The sequence below is a fragment of the Hordeum vulgare genome, chromosome 1H (assembly GCF_904849725.1).
Source record: "Hordeum vulgare subsp. vulgare chromosome 1H, MorexV3_pseudomolecules_assembly, whole genome shotgun sequence".
NCBI lineage: Eukaryota > Viridiplantae > Streptophyta > Magnoliopsida > Poales > Poaceae > Hordeum > Hordeum vulgare.
The window spans coordinates 24,294,179-24,314,982 of NC_058518.1; the positions used below are offsets into that span (position 1 = coordinate 24,294,179).

A 20,804-nucleotide genomic window follows, 5' to 3' on the forward strand; every position below is an offset into this window, starting at 1 on the left:
CAATATTGAGCATAAAACGGAATACACAAAATATATAACACAAAACTTTGGAGAATGAGTGAGTGAAGGTTGTGCATGCTTAAACATCTATTAAGATAACCAGGCAGCCAACTGCACCATTGTACAGGATCCAGAAATTTTATATCATCTAGCAATACCCCCACTTCTTTGAAATTATAAGGAATGCATGGTTTGATACTTACGAGTTGACAAGTGTGGTCGATATGTATTTCTCAAATTATTGCCAACAACATCCTTTGAGATTTTTACTAGGCAAAATTGTGGAATCATGGAGTAAAGGCAGCCAAAGAGTGCAGGCTAAAAACAACGAGACCGAAGAGGCCCGTCAGAAGAGACCCGCCAGCTTCTGCTCGTCGCGCTCGCCGCGCAGGAGGCGGAGACAGTCTTCGAGCGGCGGGGCGGAGGCCGCGGTCGGGGCGGACGGCGTGGTGGCGGCCGGGGAGGAGTCATGCGAGAGATGGAGGGGGAGAGGTGAGCAGGTGACGCGAGGGGGACGGGAGCTTAGGGTTTCTGCTCGTCGCGCTCGCCGCACAGGAGGCGGAGACAGTCTTCCAGCGACGGGGCGGAGGCCGCGGTCGGCGCGGACGCCGTGGTGGCGGCCGGGGAGGAGTCGTGCGAGAGATGGAGGGGGAGAGGTGAGCAGGTGGCGCGAGGGGGACGGGGGCTTAGGGTTTGGAGCAGGGAGGGAGTCGCGAACCATGGGAGCAAGAGGCGTGCGTGAGCGGGGCGAGGAGGGGCGGCGGCGGCGGCAGCACAAGTGAGCTTCAGAGTGGATAGCGGTGCGAGTGTGAGGGGATGAGTGGATAGCACGGGAGTGTGAGGGGATGGGGAACGTGGTGACCGGTGAGTGAAGATAGAGTGAGGTCGGGCACAGACTTGGCCAGGGTGATTTTTTTTGCCTAAAAAAATCGTACAAGGGTGTTTTTTTTTTTTGCCTAAAAAAATCGAACAAGTCTGTATTATTTTAGCTGAATTTTTGCCTATGCAAGTCAATATAAAAAACGAGCGTCTAAAATATTCAAATTCCATGCTATCATTTTATCAAGTAAATTTTTTATATAATATTTCGTATGCCGTGGCAACGCACGGGCATTCAATAAAAAAGCATAATCGCATGTTAATGAGATACATTGCTCATGCAGGATGGTTATGAGCTGACATAGAATTTTTTGATATACTTGCTCGACGCATGAATGAAGCTGAAGACAACATCTCGTATGATGTACGACAAATTCTCAAGTGCCTCAAGTAGGGAGTTAGTAATCTAGATAATAAAAGTGGACTTATCTCTACATAGCTATACTCAAACTGTATTTTTTATCGAATTTTTTTTGTTCATCTCCATGGATTTGTTTATTGTATTCTGTCATATGTTGTGGCTATATATTTATAATATTAATTTTATGATGCAATATGTTTTGGCGAGGGAAAAAATAACCTCTGTTATATGTAAACCCGTGTGTTGCAACGGGTAAAAGAAAATACTACGAGGTTTTTTTACTGTACCATGGTATTCCTTATATAGACGTGAAAGTGCCAATAAAATCTCATTATTGACTTCGGGAAGTACTTTCGGTTTTTGCCTCCTTAATTCACGTACAATATTAAGATGTTTCCCTTTATTTAATTTTTCCCTTTAGACAAAGGTATATTTTTTATTTTTGTCTCGTCTACGATCTCGCAATCATCGATATCAACACCGAGTGACCTTTGTTTATACACCTGCAGTTGGTTCCTGAGATAATAGATCTCCAGTTCCTTTTGCTGCATGACTTCTTTCACGGTCTCGAGAGCCTTGTCACTATGATTCATCCTTTCTTCAGCCATTCTTCTATACTGACATGCTTTCATTCTCTCTGCCTCCTTTTCTTTCTGAAGTTTTCTATACTGACACAAACTAACATGACGAAACAGCCAAATTACATGTTATTTTATCAAGTAATTTTTTCATATAATATTTCATATGCCATGACAACGCACGGGCATTTAACTAGTAAATCTTTAAAGACCAAATCTAAATTAATTAATCTTACCATAAGTGGCTTAATCACATTTATTAATATTTCCACACATAGTACATATCAACTGTTTTTTAAAATATTCATATATTTTAAATCCTAAATCCAAATTTAACAAGTTATATATTGAATTTGATTTAAAAATATGTAAATTTTAAATATGATATTATTTTGCCTATTAACCATTTAAAAACATATTATTTAGGGTGCAACCTTAATCAATAGCATAATATCCATACATAGCAACCGTATGTGGTTAGATCCAAACCAACCTTAATATATGACGATTGCTGGGCTTGAGGACAAAAATGTGATACACACATCTTCTTTTGGATAGGTTGTAAACAAAAAGCCAAGAGACCCATTGACAAAGGGGTGGGTAAATTATCATAATGACTATGTTGGCGAACCAAACTGGGTAAGCACAGAGGAGGCATGCGGAGTTTCAAGTCGATGTTTAAATGAAGTGAGGAATAGCTTAGGATGACGGCGCTGGGATGAGGTAGAGGTCATGGAGCGGAACCATGAGCTTAAGTTGGTGATGCTTAAACCGAAAACCGTCCATGACGCACACATGTCTTCCTATTGTGCTAATGTGTCATAGTCTTTTCTTGTCGTTTTTCTTTAGCCGTAACAACATCCCATTCTGCACATGACATGGATAAATAGATGATCACTTGCCTCCTTTCTTTGCGGGTGGTCACTTGTCCCTTTTTTATGTAGGTATTAAACCTACATGCAAGCCGTATTGAAATAAGAAACTTGTAAAATCTTAAACTGCATCATGCAGATTAAGATCATCTTTGTTTGATTTACAGTAACAAAATTTCAAATTATAGACTATTTTTTAAGATTAAAAGTGCGTGCTGTTTTTTTCTTCCGTTGGGACATTTTGCTAGTTTTTTTTTTAGAAAAGTAGGATTGACCCCGGCGTGGGCGCATGTACAGATAATTAAGAATGCGAACAAACAGTATGGCTGGGTCCCTGATCTAACCACATACGGTTGTAACCAAGGTGATGTGCTATGTCTAATCTATGTACTAGCAGTATAAACAGAGCACATAAATCGATCCATCACGTCAAATTGAAGACAAACCCAAGCCGCGCTGGCCGTCCTCCAAACCAACCTTCTCGTTAATGAGGCGATGATGGCGATAAAGCTAGCTAGCTAGCTGCCTAATAACTTCACTGCATCAACGTCAATCTTGTTGTGGACAATCACTCCTAGCTACTGCCATGTTCAGATCGGATTGGATGGGCAGTTAATTGACCAAGAATTATGATGCAGCAGCGTACCCATGAAGCATATATGTACTCCGTAGAGGGTCCAACACAAGAAGGAGGAAATGAGAAGGCGTCGTGGCGGGCTACGCTACCCTGTCGACTGTGGTGCATGCCAAATGAATGCGCGAGCACACGCTCGCACGCCTTTCGGTTTAACTCTCTTCTTCCTTGGCATGTGCTTGCCGCCAACCACTCTACTGTACTAATCTCCGTACCGCTACACTCACACGTACTGGTGGTAGTTGTACAAGCTAGACTAGGTGTATAGTTGATTGGTTCGTCTGTCTCAGCGTTCATTCTTGCCGGACTGCCGGTGCGTGACTGGCTGCCTGTCGGTCTCTTTCTCGGCAGGTGGATGGGTTCAGGCAACTGTTCCTGTCCGGGAGATGCATGCATGGGTCGGCGGCACCGGCACTGGTGAGTGCGCCGGTGCATGCGGAGCATCAAATCTGGCGGCTGGATACCGAGCTCCATGTGGACTGGAGTTATGGAGGCAAGAGAACGGCTAGCTGCGGTATGGTTCGTGACTCCGACGTCGATCCATCCACACTGATCATTCATTTTCTTGGCCGTGGAGGAAACAAGAGGCCGGAGACCACGTCCACGAGTGCGTGCGTATGGGCTTGCACCGGTTGCTGTCCGGGCGGCTGACTCCGACCGCCCGCCGCGCCGCGGATCCAGGCGAGATTAGCAGCCAAACGTAGTAGACCTGACCTGATTTTTTACTGGCCGGCCGGCCTGCCTAATTCAACAGACTGTTGGAAAATACGGGGGTTCAGACCGCATGCCTTCTTCCTGAGGTCAACTTGACCTTGCACGTACGTATACTGTACCGTCTATACGTGGCAGAAAAGCACCTGTACGTCGCGTTGCACGGTGATGCCATCGTGGTCTTGCTATCTCCTAACTACGCTAACATAACGCCCCTGCGTTGCTACGCGCTATGTGACATGTTCTCTTTAACATCTAAGTTTAACACAAAATCACCATTCCATGACATACTTTTTTTTCCGTCAGAACCTCCCCTCCCGCTCGACTTTTCGACGTAGCGATACATTTTTCGCTGGAGGCATCTCCTTTTGAATTCAAAGGACGTCTACCTCATCTTCGTCGTGCATTGTAATAACGATAATGTTTTTATGTTAACACTATAATAGAGTGAGTTAAAATAATACATAATATTAGAAACAACAAATAATTATTGTCATCGACATTGGAAAAACAACGACATTAGAAATAAGTGGCAACGTGGACGTATTAGTATAGTCACCAATAAATTTCACCTTCATTCCACATATCATTCATTGCTAGAAGGGATAATTATCGTTCTTATCTTACTCATCCTAACCTACATCTTCTACTCCTAGCCTATTCATTAACCCATTTCATTGACGCCAACCAGCAGCACGTCAACATTAGTCTAGTCGCCATCTACGCCTCATCTTCTTATTTCTCATTCCCATTTAAATGGACCTAATTAATCATGCATGTAATTAAGTTTTTAGCTAATAAATTGCATTGAAGGTTGGATTTTCAAATTGATATAGTGCTCGATTTCTATAATATTTTCGTATGAATGGCTGCTATGAACGACCATGACGACGATCAAGTATTGTAGGACACATTTTGTTAACGAATTTCTTGACATTTGAATAAACACATTTGATTTGAGAAGGTAGCATGTATGGTTCTCTGTACGATTGTCAAAAATTTAATATGACCGCGTCTACGAACGCCTATATATACATAAGACACAGCATGACACAATATGTAGGCACTTTAAATATAATATAAGAAACTTACTTTCTGTAGTCTGCAGACACTTGAAGAAACCTAGTGCATGTAATCTGTAGAAAATTGAAGAAGGCAAGAAGGAAATAAATATTTAATACGAAGGTCCTCAATTCCCTCATTGGTCCTGACATATTCGATCCTGAGTTCAGGCGCTTGATCTTTCCAAAAAAATACAAATATGTTCTAAGAGAGTTGTATGTTACCTTGCATATAATGTATTACCCCGGGCCGTACTTGACACCCATGGTTGTACGAGCATGTAGCTACAAGTGAGCTCAACACTGAATCGTGTGTACCATGTACGCGATAGTACCTTCATCGTATTCACAAGATTACCTCATCTCTCACGTTTCCTCAATCTTGATAGATACCGGGTCTGCGAGGGTATAGATGAAAATCTAACCGTGTTGCACCAAGCATCTATTCAGCTACAGAGCCTGGATCGTGCTGCACCATGTGACGACCACATCCCGACGCCCAAGCGCGGGCATTCTCTTCTCGGTGGCCGCCATGATATAGCCGATCCAGTTGCACTCCCTCACCGATGCCTTGGATGGACGCCCCTCCCCTACGCGACGGGTGGCCGTGGCAGAGGGAGTGGCGTATAGGAACCGAATGACCCGGTACGCGGCAGCGTGGCCCAGCAGCACGCGTTGAGGGCCAGGGCCGGAGTGGAGTAGTGACGGTAGGGGAGAAGCCGAGGAGGTAGGGAGGAGGGAAGGAAAGGGGCATGCGGCGGCTCCGGAAGAAGATTATGAGGGAGAACATACATTAGGTTTCAACGTAAGGGTTTTTCGGGGTTTTCTGTTCATCAATCGAATTTTTGTGGGATAGAAAGAAAACGATGATTGGTGGGAGGGGAAGTTCATGGGTTTGATCCTCCATCAGCGGCCGTATATAAATGATGGCTGAAGAGCGCAGACGATTGTGGGTGCTTAATTCAGCCGTAGCTGGAATCATTTCTTCCCATCTTCAGATTATTAAGATGCCATCCGGACATGTTGTTCGCTTTTCCCGCTCTTCTTCAACGCGACCATAACTCCCTAATCAATCAATCCGCCACCGCCAGCTCCACCCATGACGGGTCTCAGATCACACTGCTCAAAGCTCTTCCTAATCCTCACAGCCGCACAGCATCGACAAGCTAATAACAGTGTCTCGTCCCTATCTTCCAGTTCTATTGCCTTTTTTTCGTTTTTTGTTTTTAGGTTTTCATTCGGTTTTCTCTAACTAGCTTAAAATGTTAGGTTTTTTTTATTTTTAGAAAAAGAGGTTAAGACCCCCGGCCTCTGTATCAATCGATGCATACATCCATCTTTATTACTTATTCTACAAAGGTCTGATAAGAACATACATCAAGTCACCCAAAGCCCTCACTTACACCTACAAAACGCGATAATGTGAAGTACTCTCACTTCTCATATCTAAAACCGGTGTCGTCGTCGATCCATCCACATAACGTATCGGAACTAACAACCGGTGCAGCAGACATAAAGCGTACACCACATGCACACGTTTTAGAAGCCGCCATCCGGCCGCTGGACCATCTTCAGAAGAGAAATCCGCATCATTCATGCCAGTCCGGCCATCCGTCGACGCCACCACGGCGCCCAACGGCGCCACCTCCCTGCGCTCATCCATCCAGACGCGAAGACTCTGTAAGATGTGTCGTGTGTAGCACCTGCCGAACATGCATGGCAAAGTGTAGCACCTGTCGGCCAGACATGACCTGACATCATCACCGAAGCTGCGTGCAGGATGAAGATGCTCCACCTCCTACCTCTGTCTTCCAGCGCTGCTCCACAAACGATGCTCCCTAGAGAGGAACGACACCGCAATGCCGCCATCATCCGATCTGAAAAACCAGATCCTAGGGTTTCCCATGGAGCAGCACGAGTGGATCGACCTCCCTGCGCTTATTCATCCAGACGTGGAAAGTCTGTAAGATTTGTCGTGCGTAGCACCTGCCGAACAGGCATGACAAAGCATAGCACCTGTCGGCCAGGCATGACCTGACATCAGCACCGAAGCTCCATGCAGGACGAAGACGCTCCACCTCCTGCCTTTGTCTTCCAGGGCTGCTCCACAAACGATGCTCCCTAGAGAGAAACGACACCGCAATGCCGTCATCGTCCGATCTGGAAAACCAGATCGTAGGGTTTTCCCTAAAGCGGCACGAGTGGATTGAGAATAGTTACAGGACGAAGCCTTCATCAAGGTAACGGCATAGAAAGCCGCCATCGTCCACCGTCGGTTCGATTTTCACCGGCAACTATGTCTCCCCGACTCGCAGCCGGGACTAGATGGCAGATCTGGAGATTCGATAACCAGCCTCAGGCCGACCACCTTCGACGTAGGACATGACCACCACCGCCATAATCCTCGTGATGCGATGCAGACCCGGAGTGCCTCCGCAAGCCGTCGCCGAAGCCAACAATATGCAGCAGATTGAGGACGAGATGCAGCCGCCCGCCTGGACCTAAAGGTCATAGATCGAGCCCGGGACGTATCCCGGCCGCCGCTGTCGACTTCTCCTACCGACCCCGCCGGCTGCAGCAGAGTCCCCCCGACGCGCCCCGGCAACTGTTGTTGGAAATATGCCCTAGAGACAATAATAAATTAGTTATTATTATATTTCTTGGTTCATGATAATCGTTTATTATCCATGCTATAATTGTATTGATTGGAAACACAATACTTGTGTGGATACATAGACGAAACACTGTCCCTAGTAAGCCTCTAGTTGACTAGCTCGTTGATCAAAGATGGTCAAGGTTTCCTGACCATAAGCAAGTGTTGTCACTTGATAACGGGATCACATCATTAGGAGAATCATGTGATGGACTAGACACAAACTAATAGACGTAGCATGTTGATCGTGTCATTTTGTTGCTACTGTTTTCTGCGTGTCAAGTATTTGTTCCTATGACCATGAGATCATATAACTCACGGACACCGGAGGAATGCTTTGTGTGTATCAAACGTCGCAACGTAACTGGGTGACTATAAAGATGCTCTACAGGTATCTCCGAAGGTGTTCGTTGAGTTAGTATGGATCACTCATGGGATTTGTCACTCCGTGTGACGGAGAGGTATCTCGGGGCCCACTCGGTAATACAACATCACACACAAGCCTTGCAAGCAATGTAACTTAGTGTAAGTTGCGGGATCTTGTATTACGGAACGAGTAAAGAGACTTGCCGGTAAACGAGATTGAAATAGGTATGCGGATACTGACGATCGAATCTCGGGCAAGTAACATACCGAAGTACAAAGGGAATGACATACGGGATTATATGAATCCTTGGCACTGAGGTTCAAACGATAAGATCTTCGTAGAATATGTAGGATCCAATATGGGCATCCAGGTCCCGCTATTGGATATTGACCGAGGAGTCTCTCGGGTCATGTCTAAATAGTTCTCGAACCCGCAGGGTCTGCACACTTAAGGTTCGACGTTGTTTTATGCGTATATGAGTTATATGGTTGGTTACCGAATGTTGTTAGGAGTCCCGGATGAGATCACGGACGTCACGAGGGTTTCCGGAATGGTCCGGAAACGAAGATTGATATATAGGATGACCTCATTTGATTACCGGAAGGTTTTCGGAGTTACCGGGAATGTACCGGGAATGACGAATGGGTTCCGGGAGTTCACCGGGGGGGCAACCCACCCCGGGGAAGCCCATAGGCCTTGGGGGAGACACACCAGCCCTTAGTGGGCTGGTGGGACAGCCCACAAGTGCCCTATGCGCCAAGGAGAAGAAAATCAAGAGAGAAAGAAAAAAAAGGAGGAGGTGGGAAGGAAGGGGGACTCCCTCCCACCAAACCTAGTCCAACTCGGTTTGGGGGGGGAGAGTCCTCCCCCTTGGACTCGGCCGACCCCCTTGGGGCTCCTTGAGCCCCAAGGCAAGGCCCCCTCCCTCCCACCTATATATACGGAGGTTTTAGGGCTGATTTGAGACGACTTTTCCACGGCAGCCCGACCACATACCTCCACGGTTTTTCCTCTAGATCGCGTTTCTGCGGAGCTCGGGCGGAGCCCTGCTGAGATAAGGTCATCACTAACCTCCGGAGCGCCGTCACGCTGCCGGAGAACTCTTCTACCTCTCCGTCTCTCTTGCTGGATCAAGAAGGCCGAGATCATCGTCGAGATGTACGTGTGCTGAACGCGGAGGTGCCGTCCGTTCGGTACTAGATCGTGGGACTGATCGCGGGATTGTTCGCGGGGCGGATCGAGGGACGTGAGGACGTTCCACTACATCAACCGCGTTCACTAATGCTTCTGTTGTACGATCTACAAGGGTACGTAGATCACTCATCCCCTCTCGTAGATGGACATCACCATGATAGGTCTTCGTGCGCGTAGGAAAATTTTTGTTTCCCATGCGACGTTCCACAACAGTGGCATCATGAGCTAAGTTCATGCGTAGATGTCTTCTCGAGTAGAACACAAAAGTTTTTGTGGGCGGTGATGTGCGTTTTGCTTCCCTCCTTAGTCTTTTCTTGATTCCGCGGTATTGTTGGATTGAAGCGGCTTGGACCGACATTACTCGTACGCTTACGAGAGACTGGTTTCATCGTTACGAGTAACCCCCTTTGCTCAAAGATGACTGGCAAGTGACGGTTTCTCCAACTTTAGTTGAATCGGATTTGACCGAGGAGGTCCTTGGATGAGGTTAAATAGCAACTCATATATCTCCGTTGTGGTGTTTGCGTAAGTAAGATGCGATCCTACTAGATGCCCTTGGTCACCACGTAAAACATGCAACAACAAAATTAGAGGACGTCTAACTTGTTTTTGCAGGGTATGCTTGTGATGTGATATGGCCAACGATGTGATGTGATATATTGGATGTATGAGATGATCATGTTGTAATAGAAATATCGACTTGCACGTCGATGGTACGGCAACCGGCAGGAGCCATAGGGTTGTCTTTATACTAACGTTTGTGCTTGCAGATGCGTTTACTATTTTGCTAGGATGTAGCTTTAGTAGTAATAGCATAAGTAGCACGACAACCCCGATGGCAACACGTTGATGGATGATCATGGTGTGGCGCCGGTGACAAGAAGATCGTGACGGTGCTTTGGTGATGGAGATCAAGAAGCACGTGATGATGGCCATATCATGTCACTTATGAATTGCATGTGATGTTAATCCTTTTATGCACCTTATTTTGCTTAGAACGACGGTAGCATTATGAGGTGATCTCTCACTAAAATTTCAAGACGAAATTGTGTTCTCCCCGACTGTGCACCGTTGCTACAGTTCGTCGTTTTGAGACACCACGTGATGATCGGGTGTGATAGACTCAACGTTCACATACAACGGGTGCAAAACAGTTGCGCACGCGGAACACTTGGGTTAAGCTTGATGAGCCTAGCATGTGCAGACATGGCCTCGGAACACATGAGACCGAAAGGTCGAGCATGAATCGTATAGTTGATATGATTAGCATAGAGATGCTTACCACTGAAACTATTCTCGACTCACGTGATGATCGGACTTGAGATAGTGGATTTGGATCATGTACCACTCAAATGACTAGAGAGATGTACTTTTTGAGTGGGAGTTCTTAAGTAATATGATTAATTGAACTAATTGTCATGAACATAGTCTAATGGTCTTTGCGAATTACGATGTAGCTTGCGCTATAGCTCTACTGTTTTTATATGTTCCTAGAGAAAATTTAGTTGAAAATTGATAGTAGCAAACTTTGCAGACTGAGTCTGTAAAACCGAGGATTGTCCTCGTTGCTACGCAGAAGGCTTATGTCCTCAATGCACCACTCGGTGTGCTGCACCTCGAGCGTCGTCTGTGGATGCTATGAACATCCGACATACACGTTTCTGATGACTACACGATAGTTCAGTGCAAAATACTTAATGGCTTAGAAGCAAGGCGCCGAAAACGTTGTAAAACGTCACGGAACATAAGTGATGTTCTAAAGAGATGAAATTGTGATTTCATGCTTGTGCCCTTGTTAAGAGGTACGAGACCTCCAACAAGATTCTTTGTCCACAAAGTAAAGGAGAAAAGCTCAATCGTTGAGCGTGTGGTCAGATTGTGTGAGTATGACAATCACTTGAATCAAGTGGGAGTTAATATTCCAGATGAGATAGTGATGGTTCTCCAAAGTCACTGCCACCAAGCTGTGAGAGCTTCGTGATGAACTATAACATATCAAGGATAGATACAATGATCCTTGAGCGATTCGCGATGTTTGGCACTGCGAAAGTAGAAATCAAGAAAGAGCGTCAATAGTTGATGGTTTGTAAAACCACTAAGTTTCAAGAAAGGCAAGGGCTAGAAGGGATACTTCGTGAAACGGCAAAACAGTTGTTGCACTAATGAAGAGACCCAAGATTAAACCCAAACCCGAGACTAAGTGCTTCTGTAATGAGGGGAACAGTCACTGAGGTAGAGCAACTCTAGATACTTGGTAGATAAGAAGGCTGGCGAAAGTCGAAAGAAGTGTATTTGATATACATGATGTTGATGTGTACTTTACTAGTACTCCTAGTAGCATGAGGGTATTGGATACCGGTTCGGTTGCTAAGTGATTAGTAACACGAAATAAAGCTACGGCATAAACGGAGACTAGCTAAAGGCGAGGTGACGATACGTGTTGGAAGTGTTTCCAAGGTTGATATGATCAAACGTCGCACGCTCCCTCTACCATCGGGATTGGTGTTAAACCTAAATAATTGTTATTTGGTGCTTGCGTTAAGCATGAACATGATTGGATCGTGTTTATTGCAATACGATTATTCATTTAAGCTGAATAATGGTTACTCTATTTTCTTGAATATTCACCTTCAATGGTTTATTGAATCTCGATCGTAGTGTTACACATGTTCATGATATTGGTGCCAAAAGATACGAGTTAATGATGATAGTACCACTTACTTGTGGCACTGCCGCTTGAGTCATGTTAGTATAAATTGCATGAAGAGGCTCCATGCTGATGGATCTTTGTACTCACCTGATTTAGAATCACTAGTGACATGCAAACCATACCACATGAGCAAGGCCTTGTTTTCATTGAGATGAAATAAGATAGTAACTTGTTGGAAGTGATACATTTTGATGTATGCAGTCCAATGGGTACTGAGGCACGTAGTGGATATCATTATGTTCTTATTTCACTGACGATTTGAGTAGATACAGGAGTATTTACTTAATGAATCACAAGTCTGAAATGTTGAAAAGTTTAAATCCGTTTCAGAGTGAAGTTCGTCGTAACAAGAGGATAAACTGTCTACGATATGATCATAGAAATGAATATCTGAGTTACGAGTTTTGGTACGCAGTTAAGACAATGTGGAAATTGTTTCGCAGTTCATGCCACCTGGAACATCATAGTGTGATGATGTGTCTGAACGTCATAGCCACGCACTATTTGGTATGGTGCATACTATGATGTCTCTTATCGAATTACCACTATCGTTTATGGGTTATGCATTAGAGACAACCACACTCACTTTAAATAGGGCACCACGTATTTCCGTTGAGATGACACAGTATAGACTGAGGTTTAGAGAAATCTAAACTGTCGTTTCTTGAAAGTTTGGGGTTTCGACACTTATGTGAAAAAGTTTCAGTCTGATAAGCTCGAACCCAAAGCGGATAAATGCTTCTTCATAGGGTATCCAAAACAGTTGGGTACATCTCCTATCTCAGATCCGAAAGCAAAGTGTTTGTTTCTAGAAACGGATCCTTTCTCGAGGAAAGGTTTCTCTCAAAAGAATTGAGTGGGAGGGTAGTAGAACTTGATGAGGTTATTGAACCATCACTTCAACCAGTGTGTAGCAGGGCGCAGGACGTTGTTCCTGTGGCGCCTACACCAGTTGAAGTGGAAGCTGATGATGGTGATCATTGAGCTTCGAATCAAGTTACTACAAACCTCGTAGGTCGACAAGGTCGCGTACTGCTGCAGAGTAGTACGGTAACCCTGTCTTGGAGGTCATGTTGTTGAGCAACAGTGAACCTACGAGTTATGGAGAAACCGATGGTGGGCCCAGATTCCAACAAATGGCTGGAAGCCATGAAATCCGAGAGAGGATCCATGTATGAAAACAAAGTGTAGACTTTGAAAGAACTACTTGATGGTCATAAGACTATTGAGTAAAGATGGATCTTTAAAAGAAGACAGACGATGATGGTGATAAGTCACTATTAAGAAAAGCTCGACTTGTCGCAAAGATGTTTTCGACAAGATCAAACAGTTGACTGTGATGAGACTTTCTCACTCGTAGCGATGCTAAAGGTCTGTTAGAATTATGTTAGTTGTTGATGCATTATTTATGAAATATTGCACGTAGGATGTCAAAACATTGTTTTCTCAACGGTTTCCTTGAGCAAACATTGTATGTGATACAACCAGAAGGTTTTGTCGATCCTAAAGATACTAGCAAGTATGCAAGCTCCAGCGATCCTTCAATGGACTGGTGCAAGCATCTCGGAGTTGGAATATATATATTTTGATGAGATGATCAAAGATTTTGGGTTTGTACAAGGTTTATGAGAAACTTGTATTTCCAAAGAAGTGAGTGGGAGCACTATAGTATTTCTGATAAGTATATGTGGTTGACATATTGTGGATCAGAAGTAATGTAGAATTTCTGTAAAGCATACAAGGTTGTTTGAAAGGAGTTTTTCAAAGGAATACCTAGATTGCGCTACTTGAACGTTGAGCATCAGAAATCTATGGAGATAGATCGAAAGCGCTTAATAGAGGTTTCAACAAGATGCATGCCTTGACAAGTTTTTGAAGGAGTTCAAAATAGATCAGTAAATAAGGAGTTCTTGGTTGCGTTGTAAGGTGTGAATTTGAGTAAGACTCAAAACCCGACCACGGCAGAATAAAGAGAATAGACGAAGGTCGTCTTCTATGCCTTAGCCGTAGAATCTAAAGTATGCCATGCTGTGTACCGCACCTGATGTGTGCCTTGACTCAAAGTCTGTTGAGAGGTACAGAGAGTGATCCATGATTGAATCACTAGCAGCGGTCAAAATTTATCCTTAGTAACAAATGGACTAAGGAATTTTTCTTGATTATGGAGGTGGTTAAAGAGTTCGTCGTAAGGGTTACGTCGATGCAAGCTTTGACAGTGATCCGAATAACTATGAGTAGTGAAACGGATTCATATAGTAGAGTAGATATTTGGAGCATTTCCGAATAGCACGTAGTAGCAGCATCTATAAGATGACATAAAGATTTGTAAAGAACGCACGGATCTGAAAGTTTCAGAACCGTTGACTAAAACCTCTCTCACGAGCAAGACGTGATCAGACCCCATAACTATATGGGTGTTGGATTCGTTGGAATCACATGGTGATGTGAACTAGATTATTGACTCTAGTGCAAGTGGGAGACTGTTGGAAATATGCCCTAGAGGCAATAATAAATTAGTTATTATTATATTTCTTGGTTCATGATAATCGTTTATTATCCATGCTATAATTGTATTGATTGGAAACACAATACTTGTGTGGATACATAGACGAAACACTGTCCCTAGTAAGCCTCTAGTTGACTAGCTCGTTGATCAAAGATGGTCAAGGTTTCCTGGCCATAAGCAAGTGTTGTCACTTGATAACGGGATCACATCATTAGGATAATCATGTGATGGACTAGACCCAAACTAATAGACGTAGCATGTTGATCGTGTCATTTTGTTGCTACTGTTTTCTGCGTGTCAAGTATTTGTTCCTATGACCATGAGATCATATAACTCACGGACACCGGAGGAATGCTTTGTGTGTATCAAACGTCGCAACGTAACTGGGTGACTATAAAGATGCTCTACAGGTATCTCCGAAGGTGTTCGTTGAGTTAGTATGGATCACTCATGGGATTTGTCACTCCGTGTGACGGAGAGGTATCTCGGGGCCCACTCGGTAATACAACATCACACACAAGCCTTGCAAGCAATGTAACTTAGTGTAAGTTGCGGGATCTTGTATTACAGAACGAGTAAAGAGACTTGCCGGTAAACGAGATTGGAATAGGTATGCGGATACTGACGATCGAATCTCGGGCAAGTAACATACCGAAGGACAAAGGGAATGACATACGGGATTATATGAATCCTTGGCACTGAGGTTCAAACGATAAGATCTTCGTAGAATATGTAGGATCCAATATGGGCATCCAGGTCCCGCTATTGGATATTGACCGAGGAGTCTCTCGGGTCATGTCTACATAGTTCTCGAACCCGCAGGGTCTGCACACTTAAGGTTCGACGTTGTTTTATGCGTATATGAGTTATATGGTTGGTTACCGAATGTTGTTCGGAGTCCCGGATGAGATCACGGACGTCACGAGGGTTTCCGGAATGGTCCGGAAACGAAGATTGATATATAGGATGACCTCATTTGATTACCGGAAGGTTTTCGGAGTTACCGGGAATGTACCGGGAATGACGAATGGGTTCCGGGAGTTCACCGGGGGGGGCAACCCACCCCGGGGAAGCCCATAGGCCTTGGGGGAGACACACCAGCCCTTAGTGGGCTGGTGGGACAGCCCACAAGTGCCCTATGCGCCAAGGGAAAGAAAATCAAGAGAGAAAGAAAAAAAAAGGAGGAGGTGGGAAGGAAGGGGGACTCCCTCCCACCAAACCTAGTCCAACTCGGTTTGGGGGGGGGAGAGTCCTCCCCCTTGGACTCGGCCGACCCCCTTGGGGCTCCTTGAGCCCCAAGGCAAGGCCCCCTCCCTCCCACCTATATATACGGAGGTTTTAGGGCTGATTTGAGACGACTTTTCCACGGCAGCCCGACCACATACCTCCACGGTTTTTCCTCTAGATCGCGTTTCTGCGGAGCTCGGGCGGAGCCCTGCTGAGACAAGGTCATCACCAACCTCCGGAGCGCCGTCACGCTGCCGGAGAACTCTTCTACCTCTCCGTCTCTCTTGCTGGATCAAGAAGGCCGAGATCATCGTCGAGCTGTACGTGTGCTGAACGGGGCGGTGCCGTCCGTTCGGTACTAGATCGTGGGACTGATCGCGGGATTGTTTGCGGGGCGGATCGAGGGACGTGAGGACGTTCCACTACATCAACCGCGTTCACTAACGCTTCTGCTGTATGATCTACAAGGGTACGTAGATCACTCATCCCCTCTCGTAGATGGACATCACCATGATAGGTCTTCGTGCGCGTAGGAATTTTTTTTTCCCATGCGACGTTCCCCAACAACTGTTGCCCGCCATCCTCGTCATAAGGGGTCCAGGTTTGGCCGCCGCCGTCTTAGATTCTGGGACGCGAGAGGAAGTCCGCCGCCGCCGCGCCACGGGGCCTTCGCCCGACGACGTTGCTGGCGGCGGCAGAGGGAGTGAAATGCGCGGGGGTCGAGGGGAGTTGGTTGGAGACAACCCGGTGCGGCCCGGCGTCGGCCGCACGGGGTCTGGGAGTCGCGAGGTCAAGAAATGGACCCCTTATAAAAAAATGTTAGGTTTTCGAATCCGGTTTTTTTATAAACTTGACCAATTCTCTTCCTCTCAATGCCTCCCGAGGTGTTCTTGAAAAAAAAGAACAAGCTAGCAACATCACCGTGATTAGGAGTAGTAGCGATCGATATGCACAAGGGGACACACCTGCGCTTGTTGACATCTTATCAACCCAGGTTAATTTTCTCACTATTTAACTAGCCAGAATCTTGCTTAGTACTAAGACCCTCCTGAGACCAAGAAAAATAATATAAAAATAAAAATATAACACGGCCATGTTGGTTGCAGAGGCCATATCAGAGGTAGCCCAAACGCTCCAACAAGCAGGGCGCAGCCAATTGGAGCCAATCCCAATGGAGAAGCGTGATGAGCTGAGATATCTCTGATGGAGAGAAAGGTAGATGGGTAGGTAGGCAGATAGATATATGTTTGATCACAATCTCTCCATCTGGCCTTGGCATCTTGTCACCTGTCCTCACATCTTCCCAGTGATTTCAGGCCAAACCGGCACCCAATTCAGCCTGAAGCGTATGTTATGGGTTGCCTGCCTCGTGTTTGACTTTGACGGGTAACAATAAGAGAGATGCCGAGTGCGGCAATGGTCTCCCAGTGTTGCTGTCAGTGTCAGGACAGGTATTTGACCACCGCCACGTACGTGCATTTCGTGAAGCACCGCAACTAGTACAAGATACTGCCTGCGGTTGCAGAGTTTTCTTACAGCCTCGTGTCCGAGGAACAGTGTTTTTCACTGTCAACAAAGCGCGGTAAGTATTTGGATTTGCTGAGGCTTGCGAATCTTCTAGGAAGTAGATTTGTCTATGATACGTGGCAGCACGATTCAGGAAGTTCGGTTGCCTAACTTGATCATATGCTTCCAAGGTTCTTGCCTGAATCAGAACAGAGCAGAGCAGAGGAGGTTGTCTGGAAATTTCAGGAGTCTGGTTAAGACAATGTAGCAGCTGGGTACGTACAAAATTAGGTGCTGCTCAAACTGGAAGCGAGGGTCATTAGATTATGATTTAGAAAGGAGTTGGGTTCAGGTGTCGTTGATTTGCAGACATGAGATTTTATAGTCACAAAGTAAGGTCTTCGGACACAGGTCTCAGTCTTACTCTGACCATCCAGATGCAGTAAGCAAGATCTCCTGAAGATATAATTTTTTGACAGTTCAAAAAAAAAACTGAAGAGTGGTTTTTTTAACAGTAGGCTGTCACTGCTCGAATGACTGAACAAATACACTGAATTTATGATCATAAACGAGCCAATAGTACTTAACATTTGATACATGTACACTGATTCATCGGCCTCTTTTTGACTACATGAAAACGAAAACTGAAATAAGATACAGGAACATAATGCATGCCGATCGAGGGATCGAGCCATTATCACTTCCTCTTGTTCTTGCTGCCGACGAGCAGCACGACGTAGAAGAGCGCGCGGAAGAAGAAGCCGAACCCGGCGGTGACGAGGAGGCACATCCACTTGCCGAGGTCGGTGACGGCCTGCTGCGCGAGCACGTCGGCGCCGGTGAGCACGCAGGTGTGGGACGTCATGCGCGTGCCCAGCGCGTTGCCGATGGCGCCGAGCACCTTCATCTTGATGGCCTCCGGCATGCCGCCGATGGGCGTGCCGTCGAACATCTGCACCCCTCGCGCGAAGCACCGCGTGGCGTCGCCGAACTCGTTCTGGAGCACGGCCTGGTACGGGTACTTGACGAGGGAGATGTAGTGGAACCATATCCAGTAGTCGGGGATCCTGTCGCGGTTGATGAAGAAGCCCGAGAAGAGGAGGAAGTATGCCAGGATGGCCACGACCACCGTGTACCCCAGCATCACGTGCGGCACCACCGCCGACAGGAAGGTGACGAACCCGCTGCCGGCCCAGAGCGAGGCGAGGATGATGAGCGAGAAGTAGAGGAACGACGAGGCCCCGCCGGCGAGCCCCACGGCGAAGAACGTGGTGACCGCGAACGCCAGGGACAAGGCCACCAGCGGCGGGAACGACACTACCGCGTTGGCGAGGACGTACGAGATGCGGCGGTACGCGTTGTGCGCCGTCTCCCGCAGGTAGATGTGCCGTTCCTGGACGAACACCGGCAGCGCGTCCGCGCACACGTAGAACATGGTGGACATGCCCATGGCGAAGAACCCCAGACGCTCCTGCACGCCCTTGGGCGTGTCGTCGAGGCGAAGGAAGATGGTCGCCAGGATGAGGCCCGTCACCATGATGGTGCCGAGGCGCATGCCGAAGAGCTCCGGCATGCGGCGCGTGTTGGTGAAGGCGCGCTTGATCAGCACCCACACCTCCACCGGCATCGGGTTCGCGTACGTCGGCATCTGCAGCGACACCGTCCCCGTGCCGCTCCCGGCCACCAGCTTCCCCCGGGCCACGCTCTCCGCGATGGCGTACTCCAGCGTCATCGGGCTCACCCTCTTGGCGCCGTTGCCGTCCATGAGCTTGTGGGTCGCCTGCCACTTGGCGTTGAAGTCGGCGAGCACCGCGGTGCCGTCGGGCTGGCCCTCGCGCTCCCTGATGGTGTCGAGCGCGAACTCGGCCGGGTTCTCGTTGTCCGGGATGGGCGTGCCGAACTCGGCGAGGAAGGGCTTGAGCCCCGCGGGCGTGCCGGCGTAGACGGTGCGGCCGCGCGAGAGCAGCAGGAGGCGGCCGAGGATGCCGAGGATGCGCGCGCTGGGCTGGTGGATGGTCATGACGACGACGCTGCCGCTTCGTGCGATGGTGCGGAGCACCTGCACCACCATGAAGGCGCTGGCCGAGTCGAGGCCAGAGGTTGGCTCGTCGAGGAAGAGCAGTATGGGGTCATGGATGATGTCGGTGCCAATGGAGACCCTCCGTCGCTCCCCGCCCGACACCCCGCGGTGGCCCTCGTCGCCGATGATGGTGTCGGCCGCGCGGGAGAGGCCGAGCTGGTCGACGAGGCGGTCCACCCGGTCGCGCTTGGCGGCGGGGGAGAGCGCGCGGGATAGCCGGAGCTCGGCGGCGAAGAGCAGCGTCTCCCGCACGGTGAGCATGGGGTAGAGCAGGTCGTCCTGCATGACGTAGGCGGAGATGGCCCGGAGGCGGCTGCCGTGGAGCGGCTCCCCGTTGAGCGTGACGTGGCCGCGGAGGCTGTCGCGCGCGATCCGTCCGGCGAGGGCGTCGACGAGGGTGGACTTGCCGGAGCCGCTGGCGCCCATGACGGCGAACAGCTCCCCCTCCCGCGCCTCCCCCGAGATGCCGTCCAGCAGCGCCTTGGTGTTGGCCGGCGGCGCGTCCGTGGACGCCAGGCGGTTGCTGGCGCGGGCCGGCAGGCAGCCCAGCAGCCCGCCCCGGCCCTGCTTCACGCGGTACGAGAGGTCCGTGAAGGAGAGCGTGTACGGCACCGGTGGCCCCGCCGCCACCAGCGCCTGCAGCTCCCGCTCCGCCGCGTCGTCGACCTCGACGGCGATGTGGCCGGAGTTGGACATGGTAAAGATCGATAGAGGAGTCGATGGATCGACGACGGAGGGGGTTTGTGGTGTGGTGTGGTGCGGGAGCAAAACCCGGCTCGCTCCGTGTGTCGTGCCGTGTATGGTTGGAGCGTACTGTAATATATAGGGGGGAGGAGGGAGGAGGTGCGTTTCCGAGTCGTGGGGGAGGGGAGGGGAGGGGAGGGAAGCGGTCTGAGTCCCGATCGGAGTAGGTTTTTGTGCCGTGGCCGGTTGAGGAGCTGCGATCGATGGCGCGGGGAGCGTGGGGCGGGTTGCTTGCCACGCCATCCCGCTCGCTAATCTCCGCCTCCTCCATAACTAACCTCGCGCACTCGCACTCGCACTCCTCCATAACTAACCTCGCAACCGCCCGCCGTCCGGCTGCGACCGGAGTAAATTTCCTCTCGGCCGTGCCGGCCGCCGTGCGACCTGCCTGGTGTGAAGGCTTCACGGCACGTACACACACAGGCTCCTGGCGTCAAGGACCCGACGTCGACGCATTGCACTGCATGCATGCATGCATGCATGGAGTTCAAAGTAGGAAACTCCTGAGTACAAAGTAGGCAAGGTGTATGAGAGTTTCGGTTTTGTGTTTTACGTACTAGCTATCACAAGTCGTGCATTAACTACCAGTATGCATGCATACATGCATGCACGTTGCCGGCCCTATACTTTTTATATTATACAGCACAAATTCTTGTGGAGTGTTCGAATGGGGGTCTAATTTTCCTCGCAAAGGGAACAAAAACGAAGAGGATAGGCACGT

The 20,804-nt window shown here is 48.1% G+C and overlaps 1 protein-coding gene across 1 annotated transcript; it reads right to left on the minus strand.

Moving 5' to 3' along the window:
* Positions 1-17,793: 17,793 nt before the first annotated feature.
* Positions 17,794-20,150, minus strand: LOC123396690 (ABC transporter G family member 1-like). The gene has a single exon (XM_045091579.1). It carries the CDS (start codon positions 20,033-20,035, stop codon positions 17,957-17,959), a length of 2,079 nt encoding a protein of 692 aa, XP_044947514.1. The 5' UTR covers positions 20,036-20,150; the 3' UTR covers positions 17,794-17,956.
* Between the last annotated feature and the right edge of the window lie 654 nt (positions 20,151-20,804).

Bases quoted from the DNA above. Each gene is read 5' to 3' on its own strand.
- LOC123396690 (XM_045091579.1), bottom strand. From the start codon at position 20,035: ATGTCCAACTCCGGCCACATCGCCGTCGAGGTCGACGACGCGGCGGAG.